General features: G+C 44.9%; 1 protein-coding gene across 2 annotated transcripts in view; it reads left to right on the top strand.

The window, feature by feature from the left end:
- The window catches only part of LOC129385626 (uncharacterized), a 53,737-nt gene extending 51,434 nt beyond the window's left edge, over positions 1-2,303 (top strand). For both annotated transcript variants that reach the window (XM_055072451.1, XM_055072450.2), the window contains one exon: positions 1,947-2,303. In XM_055072451.1, coding sequence (XP_054928426.1) covers positions 1,947-2,090 — 144 coding nt within the window. In that variant the 3' untranslated portion in view covers positions 2,091-2,303. The remainder of the gene's footprint in view (positions 1-1,946) is intronic.
- The last annotated feature ends 13,878 nt before the right edge of the window (positions 2,304-16,181 follow it).

The following is a 16,181-nucleotide window of genomic DNA, read 5'->3' as shown; positions in this document are numbered from 1 at the left end:
ACTGATTTTCAATCACCCTCTTTGATGCCAACTTACGTCACTGGGTACGTGATAGTAGGTGTGTGCCGCTTTTTATTGAACGTCTCTGACGCCAGCGTAGGCAACGAGGTACATTGGAACTGGGAATGGGCCGCTCTATATTGACCTGAAATTTCTCCGATGCTGAGCGCAATCTAACACACATCACATGGGTTCCTCAAGGACGGCAACCGGATGCATTAGCAAGCTGGGCCGCAGATGTACAGGTTATGTGCCGCTTTCAATAAATGCCTTTTCCGCCAACGCTTTCTTGAACTGTGCCACGAAAGCACTGGCCATGTGTCGCTCTTTAATGACTGAGTGTACAGGAGGCGAGGGAACAATACTCAGCGTTCACAGGCTCCGGCGCGCTACACTTCTCGTCTCAGAGGCAACGCGCAGAGTTCTCGGCAGTTCCACAAGACAGCGCAGCGTATCTGCAAAAGCGTGAGCGAGAAGCTCGGTTGCCGAATGAAGCGTTTCTCAGCGTTACCACGCACCCGCTCACCATGCATTTCTTAGGCTACGCGCAGGTGGTGGTGCTAGATGCCGCCGAGTCTTCTTGGGGAAGCGCGAAATAGGGAACCTGCTGCAGAAGACGCCTCACACATTGTCCGTTTTGATCGTCGCAATGCGTTGAGCCGCTGTTTTGATTCAATGCTATACGCATTAGAGTCGGCAACTGTTGTCAGAAGGGCTCCACCGCTTTCTTTAAGGCTACGTATCCCCTGCTGTCACGTCGGTACATAAATGCTAGGAGGGCTACTGAGAATGCACGCAAAGGAGTATCACATGCGCTGGGCCGAAGTTGTCTGCTTTGACGCGTACTCAGAGACAAATGCCCAGCGACCTTAGTTGTCTACTATGCCAGACATCCGCACGTAGCAAGCTGTTTATTAGGGCACATTCCCAGTGGCACATGTGTCATCAGCAAGACAGCTGGCAGCACATATGTAATCCTCCAAGCTAGTGGACAACTTGAGTTCCTTCGAGAATATGACGCTATTGTGCGAGACCGCTCAACCACCCGAAGTGGCCGAAGTAGCTAAAGAAGGACGTCGCTATGAAAAAAGCAATTAAACAGACGTGATCTTGAGGTGATCATCAAAGTCCAGCGACAGCGTAGTGGTAGACTGTTAGCTCCCTTTGCTATGGCTTTGGGGTTTGTAAGTGCGAGTCTGTCTATGATGAAATAAAAATAGAAACGTTCACTGGAAATGATAATCAAAGATACGCGCAGCAAATGACAGTTCCTCTCCTGTGTGGTGAGTCTGCGTTTTGTGTTTATGCAATATGGCGTTTACTTTTTCGCTGGGATCACTATCGGCCCACCGAGCAATTGTCTTTGATTAAGTCTACTCAGGTTAGGTCCCTCTTACTCGGCCCGGCAATGTAGGATGCGGGAATTGGGAAGATTTAAGCAACAGCTTTGCTTTAATAAGTAAGTCCCGGTTTGGTAACTTTTCGCGTACGTCTTGACAAGCAATTTCTGTGGCTCAAATGTTGTGAATCTTCAGCAGATGGAAAGGCATTGCTATCGCAACGATTACTATGAGCGCATGTTTTACGCACAGCGGTAGAGGCTGGCTTCTGCACTGAGAGCCATTCACAGGCCAACATTGCGTCAAAGTACTATTTGGTGCACAACGTGTGATGATTGCACATGAGCAACAAAAGCTATTAGAAATGCTAGGGACTGTTTAAGAAGCCCCGGGGTAGACTCGACACGTTTCGAAACCTAGTGTGTTACTCTATGGAGTTCTATATACACATTCGTTCATCCTGTTCCCATCGTCATCTTTCAGCTCTCGATTTCGTCCCGCATCTTTTTTTCTCGCCTACATAGAGGAGCAGCTCACAGCATATATGACGTCAGGCTAACCTCTCTGCCTTTCCACTACTAATCTCCCCTACCCTCTTACACACAGGCCAAAGATCGGATGGAAGCCCTGTCTCAGAAAGGCACCGGCATCGCGGCATACAACATTGAAATGGACGACTTCGACGGCACTTGCGGGCAAGCATTCGACCGCCTGCGTGCCATCAAGGCACAAGTCGTGAAGTATGGATGACCAGGACATGTCCTCAAGTACTGCCTACTTCCGACCCCCCCATTGTACCTGTTTAGTGTGACAAAGTGCTTGGGCAGTAGGAGGTAGGCGCCTTTGGCTTTGCAAGAATGACTAAACCGAAGGGTGCGGGAGTACATCATTAATATGTTTTGGATTTGTCAGTGAGGTCGTTGAGTTTTGTTTGATGCCTCAGGAGTAATAAAGTGGGAAGAAAAAAATGTGTCCTTACGGTTGTCGTTGAATGACTGTTCGCTGCTTTCTTGCAAAACTCAATAGTAGATTGCGCTTGCGCACGACACTGACACAGTTGGTTCGTGGTAATGCCTTGTCCATCTCGATTATGCCAAACCACGGCGGTGTAGGGGAAGTAGAAAGCTCGGTAAATGATCGAAACGAGGTGGTACTTCGAAGATTTGTAGAAGAAACATGCAACACATTCATTCTTTGGGGATTATTGGCGAGGTCAGTGCCATTAGCCGTTTTTCTTATGATGGGTGTGTAATCGATGGTATGTTTGATATGCTGTGATTCTGATTAATATGGTATCCCCGTGCGATCCTTGAATCACGAAATCTTGTAACCACATCCGCACATACATCAAGTGCCCCTCTCCGCCAGCCACAATGACGAATGATAACACGACACAGTCTATTTTGTTGTAATCACTGCGCCCCAGTTGAAATTGCGTAGCAACTCCCGTTTTCCCTGGTATCCTGGCTACAAGTTCGTTGGAAATACTATCCATCGAGTAGCCGCACTCAACGCGGACGTGTTTAATGTGGAACGGCCTTTATGAGAGACGCGATTGAGCCTATTTTTGTTGCCTAATTATGGCAGTGGTGCTAGATTTCCCAAGAATCTGATTACGCCAGCATTATCAGGCTCCACATTCGCTAACTCCGTACACTGGCGACGTCTCCTATACCCTTGTTACAAAGAATTTAGCCAAGCACAAGAAAACTCGAGGGTTCAACAAGAGGCAGCGCTGGTGCTTAACAGCGCTGAATTTCTATCTACACAGGTTTGGGCTGTTTGTGTCACCAATGTGTTCATTCTGGGACGAATCGGCGACTACAGATCCTTCCTTTTTTGCCCTGTATAAGCATTTTTATTCGCAATAGGAAAATAAGAACTACACACTCTGCGCAGAACTTTTTGCCTAGATTTATCTCCGCTGGCAATCTGATGTTTCTGAACAACTATTATTGGGTTGCCTCAAGAAATGTTTGCTTGGCAGTACCGAATCGCCTCGTTGAATCCAATGGATTTGCCCAATTTAATGTTCCGCCTCGTTCGTTTTTCAGCCGATCGTTTTCTTTTCATTCAGTGTTGTCATAATTGTTTCCCGAAACCTGGAATTTTCATTTCTATACTTTAACTGCCAAACTCTTCATAGCTTTCGTACTTATCTATTTCTTTTACCCGCCCGATTCACGGTCAAGTCACCACTACCGCATAAGCCATGACCACTCAGATAAAAAAAAGGAAGTCGGCTACACAGATAACAACATAAAAATACTGTGTGTTGCCACATCGCAAATCACAACACTGAAAATCGTCAAACACATGTTCTGCCAAAAATGTTTGGAAGCAGCTATCAGCCGACGTTAACGAGTACTATTGTTGACCTTTTCTGCTCTCATGGCGAGTAACGATAGCCATAGCGTTAGAATGACTTGTGGATTGCGCAAAATAACATGTAGGTGCCACCTAAATCGAAATTTCAGGATTTTACATGCAAGAATCACAATCTCACTCTAAGCCACGCCATAGTGGGAGAATCCGAAATAGGTTTGTCTACCTGAAGCTTTTGTAACGTGCACGTAAATCTAAGTGCACGAGTCCCTTTCCTTTTTTTTCTTTTCTTTTACTCGGAAACGCCCTTTTCCCTTCTCGGAAAACGCCCACCAACCCCGGGGAATCGAATCGCCGCGGTGACGACGCGGTACGTCTTGAGGCCTTGAAGGAGTAGGCGGGGCGCAAGTGCCATAGGTATTTGTAGCAGAGGTCGATTTATAATTAAAAAAAAACAGTAAAGGTTTAGTGCCGGTTCGGGTTCAGCGCGTTCCCGCTTCGTAGTGGTCGAGTTCCGGCTCGAAGAAACAAATTTACAACGGTTGGCCAACCGACTCGACACGATGGGCCGTCTCGCGAATCGGTTCGGCCCAGTAAACTTCAATCCTGCTCAATGGCGACATGCTGCGCAACGCTATCGACTTGTCCGCATGGCGCACGAGCAGACTACATCTGGAAAGAAATGGGCTCTACATTATGGGGTTTTACGTACCAAAACCACTTTCTGATCATGAGGCACGCCAGAATGGAGGACTCCGAAAATTTGGACCACCTGGAGTTCTTTAACGTGCACCTAAATCTAAGTACACGTGTGTTTTCGCATTTCTCTGCCATCGAAATGCGGCCTCCGTAGCCGGGATTCGATCCCGCGGCCTCGTGCTCAAGAGCCTAACACCATAGCCACTGAGCAACCACAGCGGGTGAAATGTGCTCTCTGGTACATGGCAGACAGTATTCAAGCTTCTTTTTTCGTGAATATTCGGGAATACCAGGGAACGTTAGTGTTGCGCAGCTACAGTTGCCGTGCGCATAAGGACGTTCACCGTAGGCAGAGTCGCCACGAGAGTGTGTTGCACGCTGCAGTGCCTCGGCACAGCCTGCCTCTTTCCGTGGTTTTTTTTATGTTCATCTATACTGAGTTATTAGTAGAGTTTGCAGAGCAGAATAATATGCACATAATGAATACCTTCTTCCGCAAGCGGGACAGCCAAAAGTGGACCTAGAGGAGCCCGCACGGCGAGACTAGAAATGAAATAGACTTTATACTCTGCGCTAACCTTCGCATCACACAAGATGTGGACGTGCTCGGCAAGGTGCGCTGCAGTGACCATAGGGTGGTAAGAACTTGAATTAGCCTAGACATGAGCAGGGAACGGAAGAAACTGGTACATAACAAAGCGATCAATGAGTTAGCGGTAAGAGGGTAAAGAGAGGAATTCCGGATCAAGCGACAGACCAGGTATTACGCTTTAACTCACGAAGAGGCCCTTAGTGTTGAAGCAATGAACGACAATACTATGGACATCATTAAGTAGGATGCAATAGAAGTCGGTGGTAACTCCGTTAGACAGCATATCAGTAAGCTATTGCAGGAGACGAAAAATCTGATCAAAAAAACGCCAATGTATGAAAGCCTCTAACCATACAGCTAGAATAGAAGTTATTCAACAAGCGTAAAACAGCTGACATAAGGAAGCATAATATGGATAGAATTGAATATGCTCTCAGGAATGGAGGAAGACTAAAAGCAGTGAAGAAGAAACTACGAATAGGCAAGAATCAGATGTATGCGTTAAGAGCCAAAGCTGGCAATATCCTTACTAATATGGATGAGATAGTTCAAGTGGTTGAGGAGTTCTATAGAGATTTATACAGTACCAGTGGAACCCACGACGATAACGGAAAAGAGAATAGTGTAGAGGAATTTGAAATCCCAGAAGTAACGCTGGAAGAAGTAAAGAAACCCTTGGGAGCTATGCAAAGGGAAAAGGCAGCTGGGGAGGATCCGGTCACAGCAGATTTGTTGAAGGATTGTGGGAAGATTGTTCTAGGAAAACTGTACACCCTGTATACGCAATGCCTCAGGACCTCGAGCGTACCGGAATCTTGGAAGAACGCTAACATTATACTAAGTCATAAGAAAGAAAGGGGACGCCAAAAACTTGGAAAAATTATAGACCGGTCAGCTTACTGTCAGTTGCCTACAAAGTATTTACTAAGGTAATCGCAAATAGAACCAGGAACACCTTAGACTTCTGTCAACCAAAGGACCAGGCGGGATTCCGTAAAGGCTACTCAACAATACACCATATTCACACTATCAATCAGGTGATAGAGAATTGTGCGGAATATAACCAACCCTTATATATAAATTTTATTGATTACGAGAAAGCGTTTGATTCAGTCGAAACCTCAGCAGTCACGGAGGAATTACGGAATCTGCGTGTAGATGTGCCGTATGTAAAAATACTGAAATATATCTACAGCGGCTCCACACCCCCTGTCGTCCTCCACAAAGACAGCAACAAAATCCCAATAAAGGCGTCAGGCAGGAGGATATGATCTCTCCAATGCTCTTCACAGCGCGTTTACAGGATGTATTCAGAGACCTGGATTGGGAAGAATTCGGGATAAGAGGTAATGGAAAATACCTTAGTAACTTGCGATTCGCTGATGATATTGCCTCGCGTAGTAACTCAGGGGAACAATTGCATGGCATGCTCACACCTGGAAAGGAAAAGCAGAAGGGCGGGTCTAAAAAATATTCTGCAGAAAACTAAATTAATGTTTAACAGTCTCGGAAGGGAACAGCAGTTTACAATAGGTAGTGAGGCATTGGAAGTGGTAAGGGAATACATCTACTTAGGGCCGGTAGTGACCACGAATCCGGATCATGAGACTGAAATAAACAGAAGAATAAGAATGGGCTGGGTTGCGTTCGGCAGGCATTCTCAGATCATGAACAGCAGGTTGCTATTATCCCTCAAGAGAAAAGCGTATAACAGCTGTGTCTTACCAGTACTCAATTACGGGGCAGAAACCTAGAGGCTTACGAAAAGGGTTCTACTTAAATTGAGGACGACGCAACGAGCTATGGAAAGAAGAATGATAGGTGTAACGTTAAGGGATAAGAAAAGAGCAGATTGGGTGACGGAACCAACGCCAGTTAATGACATCTTAGTTGAAATCAAGAAAAAGAAATGAGCATGGGCAGGACATGTAATGAGGAGAAAAGATAACCGATGGTCAATAAGGGTTACGGAAAAGATTCAAAGGGAAGAAAAGTGTAGCAGGGGGCGGCAGAAAGTTAGATGGGCGGATGCGATTAAGAAGTTTGCAGGCACAACATGGCCACAATTAGTACATGACCGGGGTAGTTGGAGAAGTATGGGAGAGGCCTTTGCCCTGCAGTGGGCGTAACCAGAATAATGATGATGATGATGATACTGAGTACGGGGAAAGCAGTAACAGTTTTTTGAAGTGTTCGAATGGCTAAATTTTTGAACTGAGTGGAAGACGAAAACACGAGAAAAACGACCGCCCAATACTGAAAGAATAACAAAGATTTCCAAGTTCGAAAAAAAAGAGTGAAATTAAAAATTTTGCGGAGCCGGTTTAGCGAAAGCCTGCTTACAATATTTCATACCTGTGGACGGTAAAACAATATGATGCCATCGGGTGTACGAAGACATCTAAATAATGGAAAAAAAAATTTGGTACTTCCTTAATGCACGTAATGCACGTACGTCCTAATGCACTGTTGCATAGTGTTTTGTAACCGCAAAATGCCATATTGAAGCACAGTGCATGGCTTTGAAGAAATGTTGACATAATTAGACTGGTCCAATAAATACTTCATTTAGCTTAATTCAGGCAGCGAATTTATAAGCAGTCTCTCACAAGACATGCTTTCTCAGTGACCACCAAATATTTTGCAGGTGTGATTTCCTCCACGGTTATCTGCAGGAATACCGCACAACTGCGGTTTGGCTAAAGGAGCATCATTACCACGAGTCTTCATTTGAATCATTATTTCTCGCCCGTAGGCTGGAAGAAGTGTTGTGCGGCCTTTACAATATGCGAACTAGACAATTGTTTGACAACTTCGAGTAGCAAATTTCCGAATCGAGTTCGAGTCATATCGGAAATATTATTTTATTCGTATTCCAGATTTCAAGTATTCCCACGCACCTTGTGGAATATACTGTTCTTCCGAGAGGTATAAGCGAATGAATTAGTAAAAGCACATTCTCGCGGTCAGAACCGAATTATTGTAAGCTTCTTTTTTCTAAATAAATTGCACATTGCCGTTCAGCTACATAGCACCTAATAATTTAAAAATATGTGTCTTAATGCACTAAAAAGTCAAAGGCAATATTATGTGTGATATACTAGTATAGCACCTGCACGGGTATTACAAGCGAAAGAAGTGAAGTAAAAGTCACGTAAGCTGTCTGAAAGAACAAGGCACCTTATTTTGTTTGCATCACGGTGTTCACAAAGCAACTATATATGTGAGGACATACTGATTATGTCGCGCCATCATCAAACTCACAGCAGAAATCGCCTCGCAGCAGACGGAACACTTTTGGGAAAGGCTAAAATAAAGAAATGTAAAAAAAGTAAAAAAAAAACGCTCGCTGGAACTGGGTGGCGCGCTCGCCCACTTTGCCATGTCAAGCGAAATAGAATGTGGCTTAGTGCTGCGTGACGAAAAAAAAATTGCCTACAGCAGCATGATGCGTAACTTCACTGCGATGCGAGAAAGCACTGAAGAATGTCTGAGAGAGATATAACTTTATTATGTCCTCGATGGGGTTTAGGGGTGGCGGGGGTCGGGAGACTAAGCCCGAATCCACCTCTTCCTCAGACGGCGGCCAGTCCTTGCTTTCTGGCGGCGTCTTTGGTGATGCGGACGGCCCAGAGCTGCTCCTCTGGGTCCAAGCTGAGCAGGAAAGTCTCCCACTTCTCGGCCGTAGTTATGATTCGTGTGGTAGTGCGGTAGGTCTTGGTGGGTGAGGCTTTGGGGCATTGTCTGAGGCACCTAGTAATTGTCGGAGGTAGCGCTGGACACTTGTCATTCCGAAGGAGAGGATGTTTCCCAGATGCAAACAGGAATATCACTCATGTTACAAATGATGGATAGCCTGTACGCCGCACCACTGTTGCAACAGCTGAGCTGAAGCTGACAGCAGTCCACGAAACGGGTGCGTAAAAGAGAAACAATAGAAGGGAAGGAAGAGTTTACCGATTGCTGTAGTGATGACTGAACCAACCGAAACCCAGCGCTCCGAGACGGCGCCGATCTTCCTCGCCTCTGACGACTCCTCCAGAAGCCGTAGGTTCTCGCCATATCTGACCTTCCTAACAAGAGTAAAAGACAAAGTTTCCACGGCATATACACAACTCGCATAAAACTGATGTTTTGCGTTCGCTAGCGAGGCTTCCACTCCATCCCCAATATCCCCCCACGCCCCCCAGCTTCACCCGTCCGGTGCCGGTGTTCTTTTCTTCCAAAGCACCTCCAGCGTGTCGCAGAGTCGCGAAATGTAGAGGCAGCTTGGAAAAAGACCACCGCTGGAGAAAGAGGGAGGGAGGTGGGAGCGTTACGTGGCACGTCAATCGGCGCTGAGCGTCTATACAAAGTGTTCCAACTGTCATGAGCAGCAGGATTTTTAAAATATGCGAATGCCACATAGCTGGACCTAACCAAGTTAATGTTGTTTGCCGCATCTGGAGATGCCCAGATTATAACAGCGAAGCTGTCTATGGCTAGGATGTGGAAAAGAAATATCTCTCCGACATGCTGAAAAACAAATATGTGGGCCGATTCCGGTCATTATGTAGAAAGGGTCTAGGATCAACGGCACATAACCTTGTTGGCTCAGGAACCTCAAAGGCACCCCTGGACTACCTTTTTCAAACGTAGGACCCAAAAGAAATCCCAGGCACAAGGGTAACAACCGCCGTTTTTGAAAGAAAATGTTTTCTACAAGTTTTCCAAAAGAGCTCTTTAAAAATTATCGGTGCCAACTCAGCAAACGCGCTAATGCCTCTACTCTTACGTTCGTCGTTGTCTTCCGCAGATAGCTCCGTTACGCAAAAACTATCATCATCAGCAATGGCTCGAGCGTCGTCTTCGTAGCTGGCTCCGTTATGCAAAAACTATCGTCATCAGCAATGGCTCAAGCGTTGTCGTCTTCCACCAGCTGGCTCCCTTCTGCAAAAAAAACTGTCATCATCAGCAATAGCTTGAGCGTTGCCATCTTCCACAGTTGGCTCTGTTGCCACTCATCATCTTAGCGTTGAATTTTACTTCTCTTCTGTCATCCTATGAGGAGGCCGCGTTTGCGGGGGTACGAGTCATTGCTTAAAGAGGCATGAGCCATTCGTTGTCTTACGTGACGGACACATTTAATAACACAAGTGCTACGCGAATGTGAGCACAGATTAGGACAATAAATGTGTTCGTACCTTTGTTTAATATTCTGGGTCACCTATGTGTCGTGCGCTAAACAGCTTCACTGGTCATCCTCGTTCACAGTGTGAAATGGCACAGAATTTATTTCTGCATTCCGCCTAATTGCATAATTAGTCTCAATTAATTTCTCAGCTTCTGAAATACTTTAATAGATGAAAAGTGTCAGTGAGAGAATAACACAAAAAAGTTCCGATACAGCTTTATGTTGCACAATACGTGCGCTACAAAAAGTGCTTTTGCGACCGTGAAAGAAGCCTGCGAATACGCGCAAAGTGCTTCGAGCGGCCAGCCGCGCGGCAAATAAATTGTCGAGTAGAATTCAAAAGAGGGGGGTCGACGTACTTGCTGAGAAGAAATGCAGAGAGGTTGCCCTGAGGTTTATTCCCTTAGCCAGCAACAATATGCAGTGTGGAGGCGAAGGGGAGCAATCTAGGACACAATGACGAGAAAGGGAAGACGCTAAACGCTATTAATAGATTTGTCATTCTTCACAATATGTATCTATGCGCACCGGACAGCTACTATAGTGTTCCTTCAGTGGCCGGCATGCACTGCTGTGATCGGTGTTCACTTAATTTGCTGCTTAGAAGTGCGCTATCGTCAGTAGGCATAACCTACACAATGACATGGACGTACAGAATAAAAAGAAAAAAAAAGAGAGACATAATCAAACGACATATGGAAGCTTGAAAAGAAGTGTCTCGCACGCGTCGCATGAGAACCTCCCAGTTTTTGACAGTTTCTTCTATTCGAACAATTTAAGCACACCGCTCATTTGTTCTATATAACATCATCGATATTAATTTTTGACTTGGCGCTGACAGTCAGCAGTGATGATGCGTTTTGCCTGCTCCTCGCGATTCCTTGGCATTCGCCCTCAGTGGGTATGTGGCTATGGTTGAGGTCATCAGCATCGGTAGCGGCAACCAAGCCCGCGTTCCACGCGCCATACATTTGAGGCCCAACGACAAAAAAGCCACCATGGGTAAGCGATCTAGCTTCAACTTGGAAGCTTCATCGTTCCTTTCCAGGCAATAGCATCGAGAACCTGTTGGCATTGATCTGTGGACCCAACGCCCGTGCAGAAAAAAACGAAATTAGTTTCGAGCGAGCTGGAATTCTCCGCCGCAAATGTAACTGCCCTGGCGACTCAGTTTTCACACGGCGTTCTACGGCCCCAGGAAAATTTAGAGCATGTCATTTCCGGTCAAGAGGGCCGCGTTCCGATGGGGGCGGAAATTTTTAAAAAATGCTCTTTACCGAGATTTCATCAAGCGATAAAGCAACCCGGATGGTGAAAATTAAGCGCGAAGCTCAACACTTTCAGTGGTCTTCTAGGCCTGCCTAATGGCTAACGCTTGGCCTTCGGTCGTGAAGCTCTATGAAATACCATATTGATGTCTTTACCAAAACACCAAAGCGTTGGGTGCCTTGTGGCACCTCACAGTTTGGCACACGTTGTTCCCCCGAGTAAATCCCATCGTCGCACCAACCAGAAGGTTGCGTTTTCCAAAAAGAAGTGGATGTCTTTAGTACGTGTACGCATAACACTGTAGCTCAATTGTCGCTTGAAAGAACATTGTAGCTCAATAATGCGGCCGCTTATGGACGCGTAAGTAGAACTGGAACTTCATATACCATCGTAGATCAATGTGTCTTCTCGGCATCATTTATTTCTTTTTTCGAAAAAATATAATTTTACGACATTTCTTGCGTCTTCACTCTCAGTCAAAGGGCACTGCAGTAACAGAAATAAAGAATTTTTCATTCTTAATAAACTTTTGGTAAAGTAAAACATAACCACACCGTCCGTTAACTCTTAGTAACGTTAAGTATGCGAAGAACAATCACATTTCCAGCATACTTTTGGAAGGCACCTTACGGCCACTTATACGCCTGACGTGAAACAACGGCAGAAACAGCGAAAGAAGAGAACCCGCTATTACGACATACTCGCACCGAGAGCAAACACTAGATGTCGGCGTTCCAACTTATTTCGCTAAGTCACTTACCACCTGTTGTCCGAATTTGCCACCTACTGGAGTCCAATCAGAAGTGTGTCAAGATATATGTGACAAGTTTAAATATCACCATTCTCACCAGTTCTCTTGCTTATGATGCGCTATCCTGCTACGTGCAACTGCACGCATATCATCTGAACAGCCTAGTGGAAAGACAGCGAAACGCAGTTCAAGGCCGCAGTGGACGGTGCAAGCACGACCGTTCGTCTTTTTACTCCCTTCAACTTTGCTTACGTTTGCGCTGTTCGTCCAACATGAACGTCTCACTGAGTGGACATATTTCCCTACTGTCTCGCATTTGCCGCTTTATTTTTAGGGCGATAACCTTATTACGCCCCGCGAAGCGAAAAATCCGGCGTCCGGTATCCGGCGCTACCATCGGATCGTACCAAAACCCACGTGACGAATTGATGACGGCACGCTCCCGGCGCAGCACCTGCTGCAGCTCGCGCTGGAAATACCATGATGAAGTAAAGTGAATGAAGGTGAATTAAAGCGCATTAAGGTGGAATAAAGTGTATTAACGTGGAGTAAAGTATATAGAAGTGATTAAGGTTGGTACAAACTAGAGAAAGATAGAATAAAGTGGAGTAAGATGGATTAAGATGGAGTTTTAATTGATGACGATAACTTAGCTGTCAACTTTTCTTTTCTAGGGGACGAGTCAGTGATGTCCGAGATGTCGGGGATCGGTAAGTCACCGATCGCTCTAATAGCAGCAAAGCTGGCGAACCATCCCCCACTTTGCTGGTCGTAGCTGATCTTGCTGCTGCTGTCTTGCCCAGTAGAACGCAGAAAGGGCAGGACGCATGTATTTAATCGACTCATGTGTAGCCCCCTTTCTACTACCACTAGAAATAGGCCGGTGACCGGTTCTGTTTTCGATAGAATTACGTAGTAAAACAACAAATGATGCCTAGCCTTTATAAAACTTGCTGTTGGACTAGGTTGTACATGTTCCATACACCGAAAAAGACGCAAAACACCAAGGAAAAGACAAGTGACAGGAAAGGGGGTCTCCTTTATTGCAAACATGAAGCTTGCGATACCTAGACAACCTCAGTGCAAAATAAAAGACATCTATCTCAAGTGCATCGTTTCATTAGTAAAGTGAAACTTCCTGTGCATTCTTTCCCGGTCTTCCGCGTGTCTGCTCACACGGCTTGTTGGCTAGTAAATCCAGCCGGTCTTTGAGATAGTGCGATAGTATACTGGGCTGGTCCTCGGTATCACGTAACAAGAAAAGAAAAGTGGGTCGATCCCGCATGCAGGTGTATTCCTCGGCAGTAAGGATCACGTGGGTCACATGATGGGGCTTTGGCGTCTTGCTCATGTGCCGGATAGGCACGTGATCATTCAAAACACGTTGCGGAAACCGAATAGATTGTATATTTAGAGCGCAGCGCTTAGGCGCCGGTTCCTGCAGCGAGCGTCGGCGTCGTCTTACGGCGTAACCGAACGAACGAGCACAGCGGAAGGTGAGAGCGGGTGGGGAAAGAATCGCGACGTGACGAAATTATTGTGATCCAACGGTATGCATTTGCTGCGATAACGTTATTGCCATTTTCTTCATATCAATTTCCTGCTTTTTCTTTCTTCCTTTTTTTTTCAGATGCGACGAGCACGGGTGGTAAGTCGACGATCTTTATAAGTGCACATCTATAGGTATCCTTTAATCAAAGCTAAATATACGCAAGATGCCTAGCGTACACTTCCAACCTCACACGTTGACCGTGTGTTCAGTAGCCCTTGCAAAGTGAGGTTACTGAATCTCGACACTTAGGCCCCTTTCATGCGCGTCTTTTATTTTCCAGATAGTTGAATCCTTTCGTAAAAATGCTGCCGCTATTAGAAATCGAAATTAGTTTACAGCGGATTTTATTTGATGTATGACCATATATGATGTCAAATTTACTGTGTTTTTGCCGTTGGGAAGCTGTTATTGTGCGCCCTCTTCGTTATAATTACCGTGCTCTAAGCAAAAGAAACGCATTATAAATAACAGGAAAGAGTAACCAACCCCAATAATTGACTTTTCTATTTCCTGCTCAAACTTTCTCTTTACTAATTAATTGCAGATTGTGTAGCGTTGACCAAAATAGGGGAGTGAGTTACGCTGAAATGGATAGAGAAACCGCGAGAGCCAAATAATTCTCTATAATCTTTTATTGCCAGGCTCGACCCAGTAAGTATGGTAATTTTTCTACATGCATGACATCGCTTTTACATGAAATGCGGGAAAATAATTATTTGAGCACAGGACGTAGCTAAAATGGAATGTCCATGACATACCAACTGGCATAAGCGTGGGTACTCCTCATCATCACACCATATAAACTACCCCACCCTACCCTCCTGCCCCTCACCGCTCACTTATTTTACCTATTCTTGACAGGCACTCTTTTACTGGTCACCTGTTCTGCATATTACTCACTAGCAAATTACTTGCCTCATGTCAAGGGTTTATTTTTATCCCAAAGGATAATAATATCAGCTGCTTGTAAGCTAAGGTACGAAGAAATTGCACTTGTCTGTATGTTTTTTCTTTTCCACGTTCACTAAATTAAAGTGCTGCATAATAGTATAATAATGGTCTAATTATAGTATAACAGTACAGAGAGGAAGAGGCATTTGGAACACAATATTTCGTACTTGAATACGGGGCTTATGCAAATGAATTCTCCCAGCACTGCCTAAATATATTAAGTGATGGGCATGCCTACTATGAAGAATACCAAATAATCAATGATGTATTCCACAACTTCCTGATTATGCCTTTTCAACGACAGTGCTTTATTGCATACAATGAAATCGCAAATGGGAAGCCGATCAGTTCTGATCCCACTCTACTCGCAATGAGGAAGCGCTTACGACGTAAGCATCAAAATGACTACTGATGCTTTCCCACTAAAGATACTGTATAAAAACATGCTTCAACCACGGAACTCCCTGGGTAACAGAAGCTAATCTCGAAGGTCATGTTTCTGCCAGCTGCATGCGCCGGAAGCAGTCGCGGAGCCAGAAATACGTCATGCACAGCACGCTTTGGACATCATGTGCGCCTGTTCCGTATGTTGACGCATGGTGCTCAAGACTCGAGCTCAGGGCCATCTATTATTTCATGTACTGAAATTCATGGGAAACGCAGGAATATTGCTTTTATGAGACAACGCCTTGCCTGATTTCTATGAAATTGAGAGAGATTCGTGTTTTATTGACTCTAGGTAGAACATAATTTAGAGCACGGAATTTCTGTATTACAAGTCTTTAAGATTGGTAGTTGTAAAAAATTAAAACTCAATGTTTAAATATCGGTAACTTGCCTGTAACATTCTTTTTTCATTTTTTTCTGTGATCAGAAATTTTTCAAAACCAAGTAACGGTCTGAATAACATTCTACTTCTTGCAGTCACTCTATTTCAACTCCTTTTTGTTTTTAAATGCACCAAACCTCATCAAAATTGGCGCAGTTATTGCAGAGAAAAACGATTTCTCCGTTCCCGTGTTCTTAGATAGGCGCTCCCAAGCTATACTTGTTGCTCAGTCCGAAATCCAGGTTCATCATTCAAGCGCACGCGAAACGTGAAAATGCTCCCGTTATGTACAGTAAACCGCCAAGCCAATTTTAACGTTCGTTTGCTTGAAGAAAGAAAAAAAAAGCTCCTTCCTAACTACTATGGAAGAGCTAACTTGTATCTAGTACCTTTTATTTTTCAAAAATTACCAGAAATCGGTAAGCATGAAAAATTTGAGCACCAAATTTAGGAATTCATAACGCCGTAACCGAATGCCACATCGCAGCTGCGTAAATTGCATCAGTTAGAACATCTGTGGTGGACAAATGTGTTACGAGTTTTCAGTTTACGCAAAATTGCCACAGCCTTCAGGACAGTTCTGGAATAGTCCCACTTAGGTACCAGTGGTATAAATTAGACTGGCGTATAGTATATTACAATTTCGTCTACTTTAAGTGTCTCAATATTGGCGATTTGCGCCATTGTGATTCCAACTTTC

The sequence above is a fragment of the Dermacentor andersoni genome, chromosome 7 (genome assembly GCF_023375885.2).
Source record: "Dermacentor andersoni chromosome 7, qqDerAnde1_hic_scaffold, whole genome shotgun sequence".
Taxonomy (NCBI): domain Eukaryota; kingdom Metazoa; phylum Arthropoda; class Arachnida; order Ixodida; family Ixodidae; genus Dermacentor; species Dermacentor andersoni.
The sequence above is the reverse complement of the archived record's forward strand: the minus strand, read 5'-3'. Positions and strand labels throughout refer to the sequence as shown.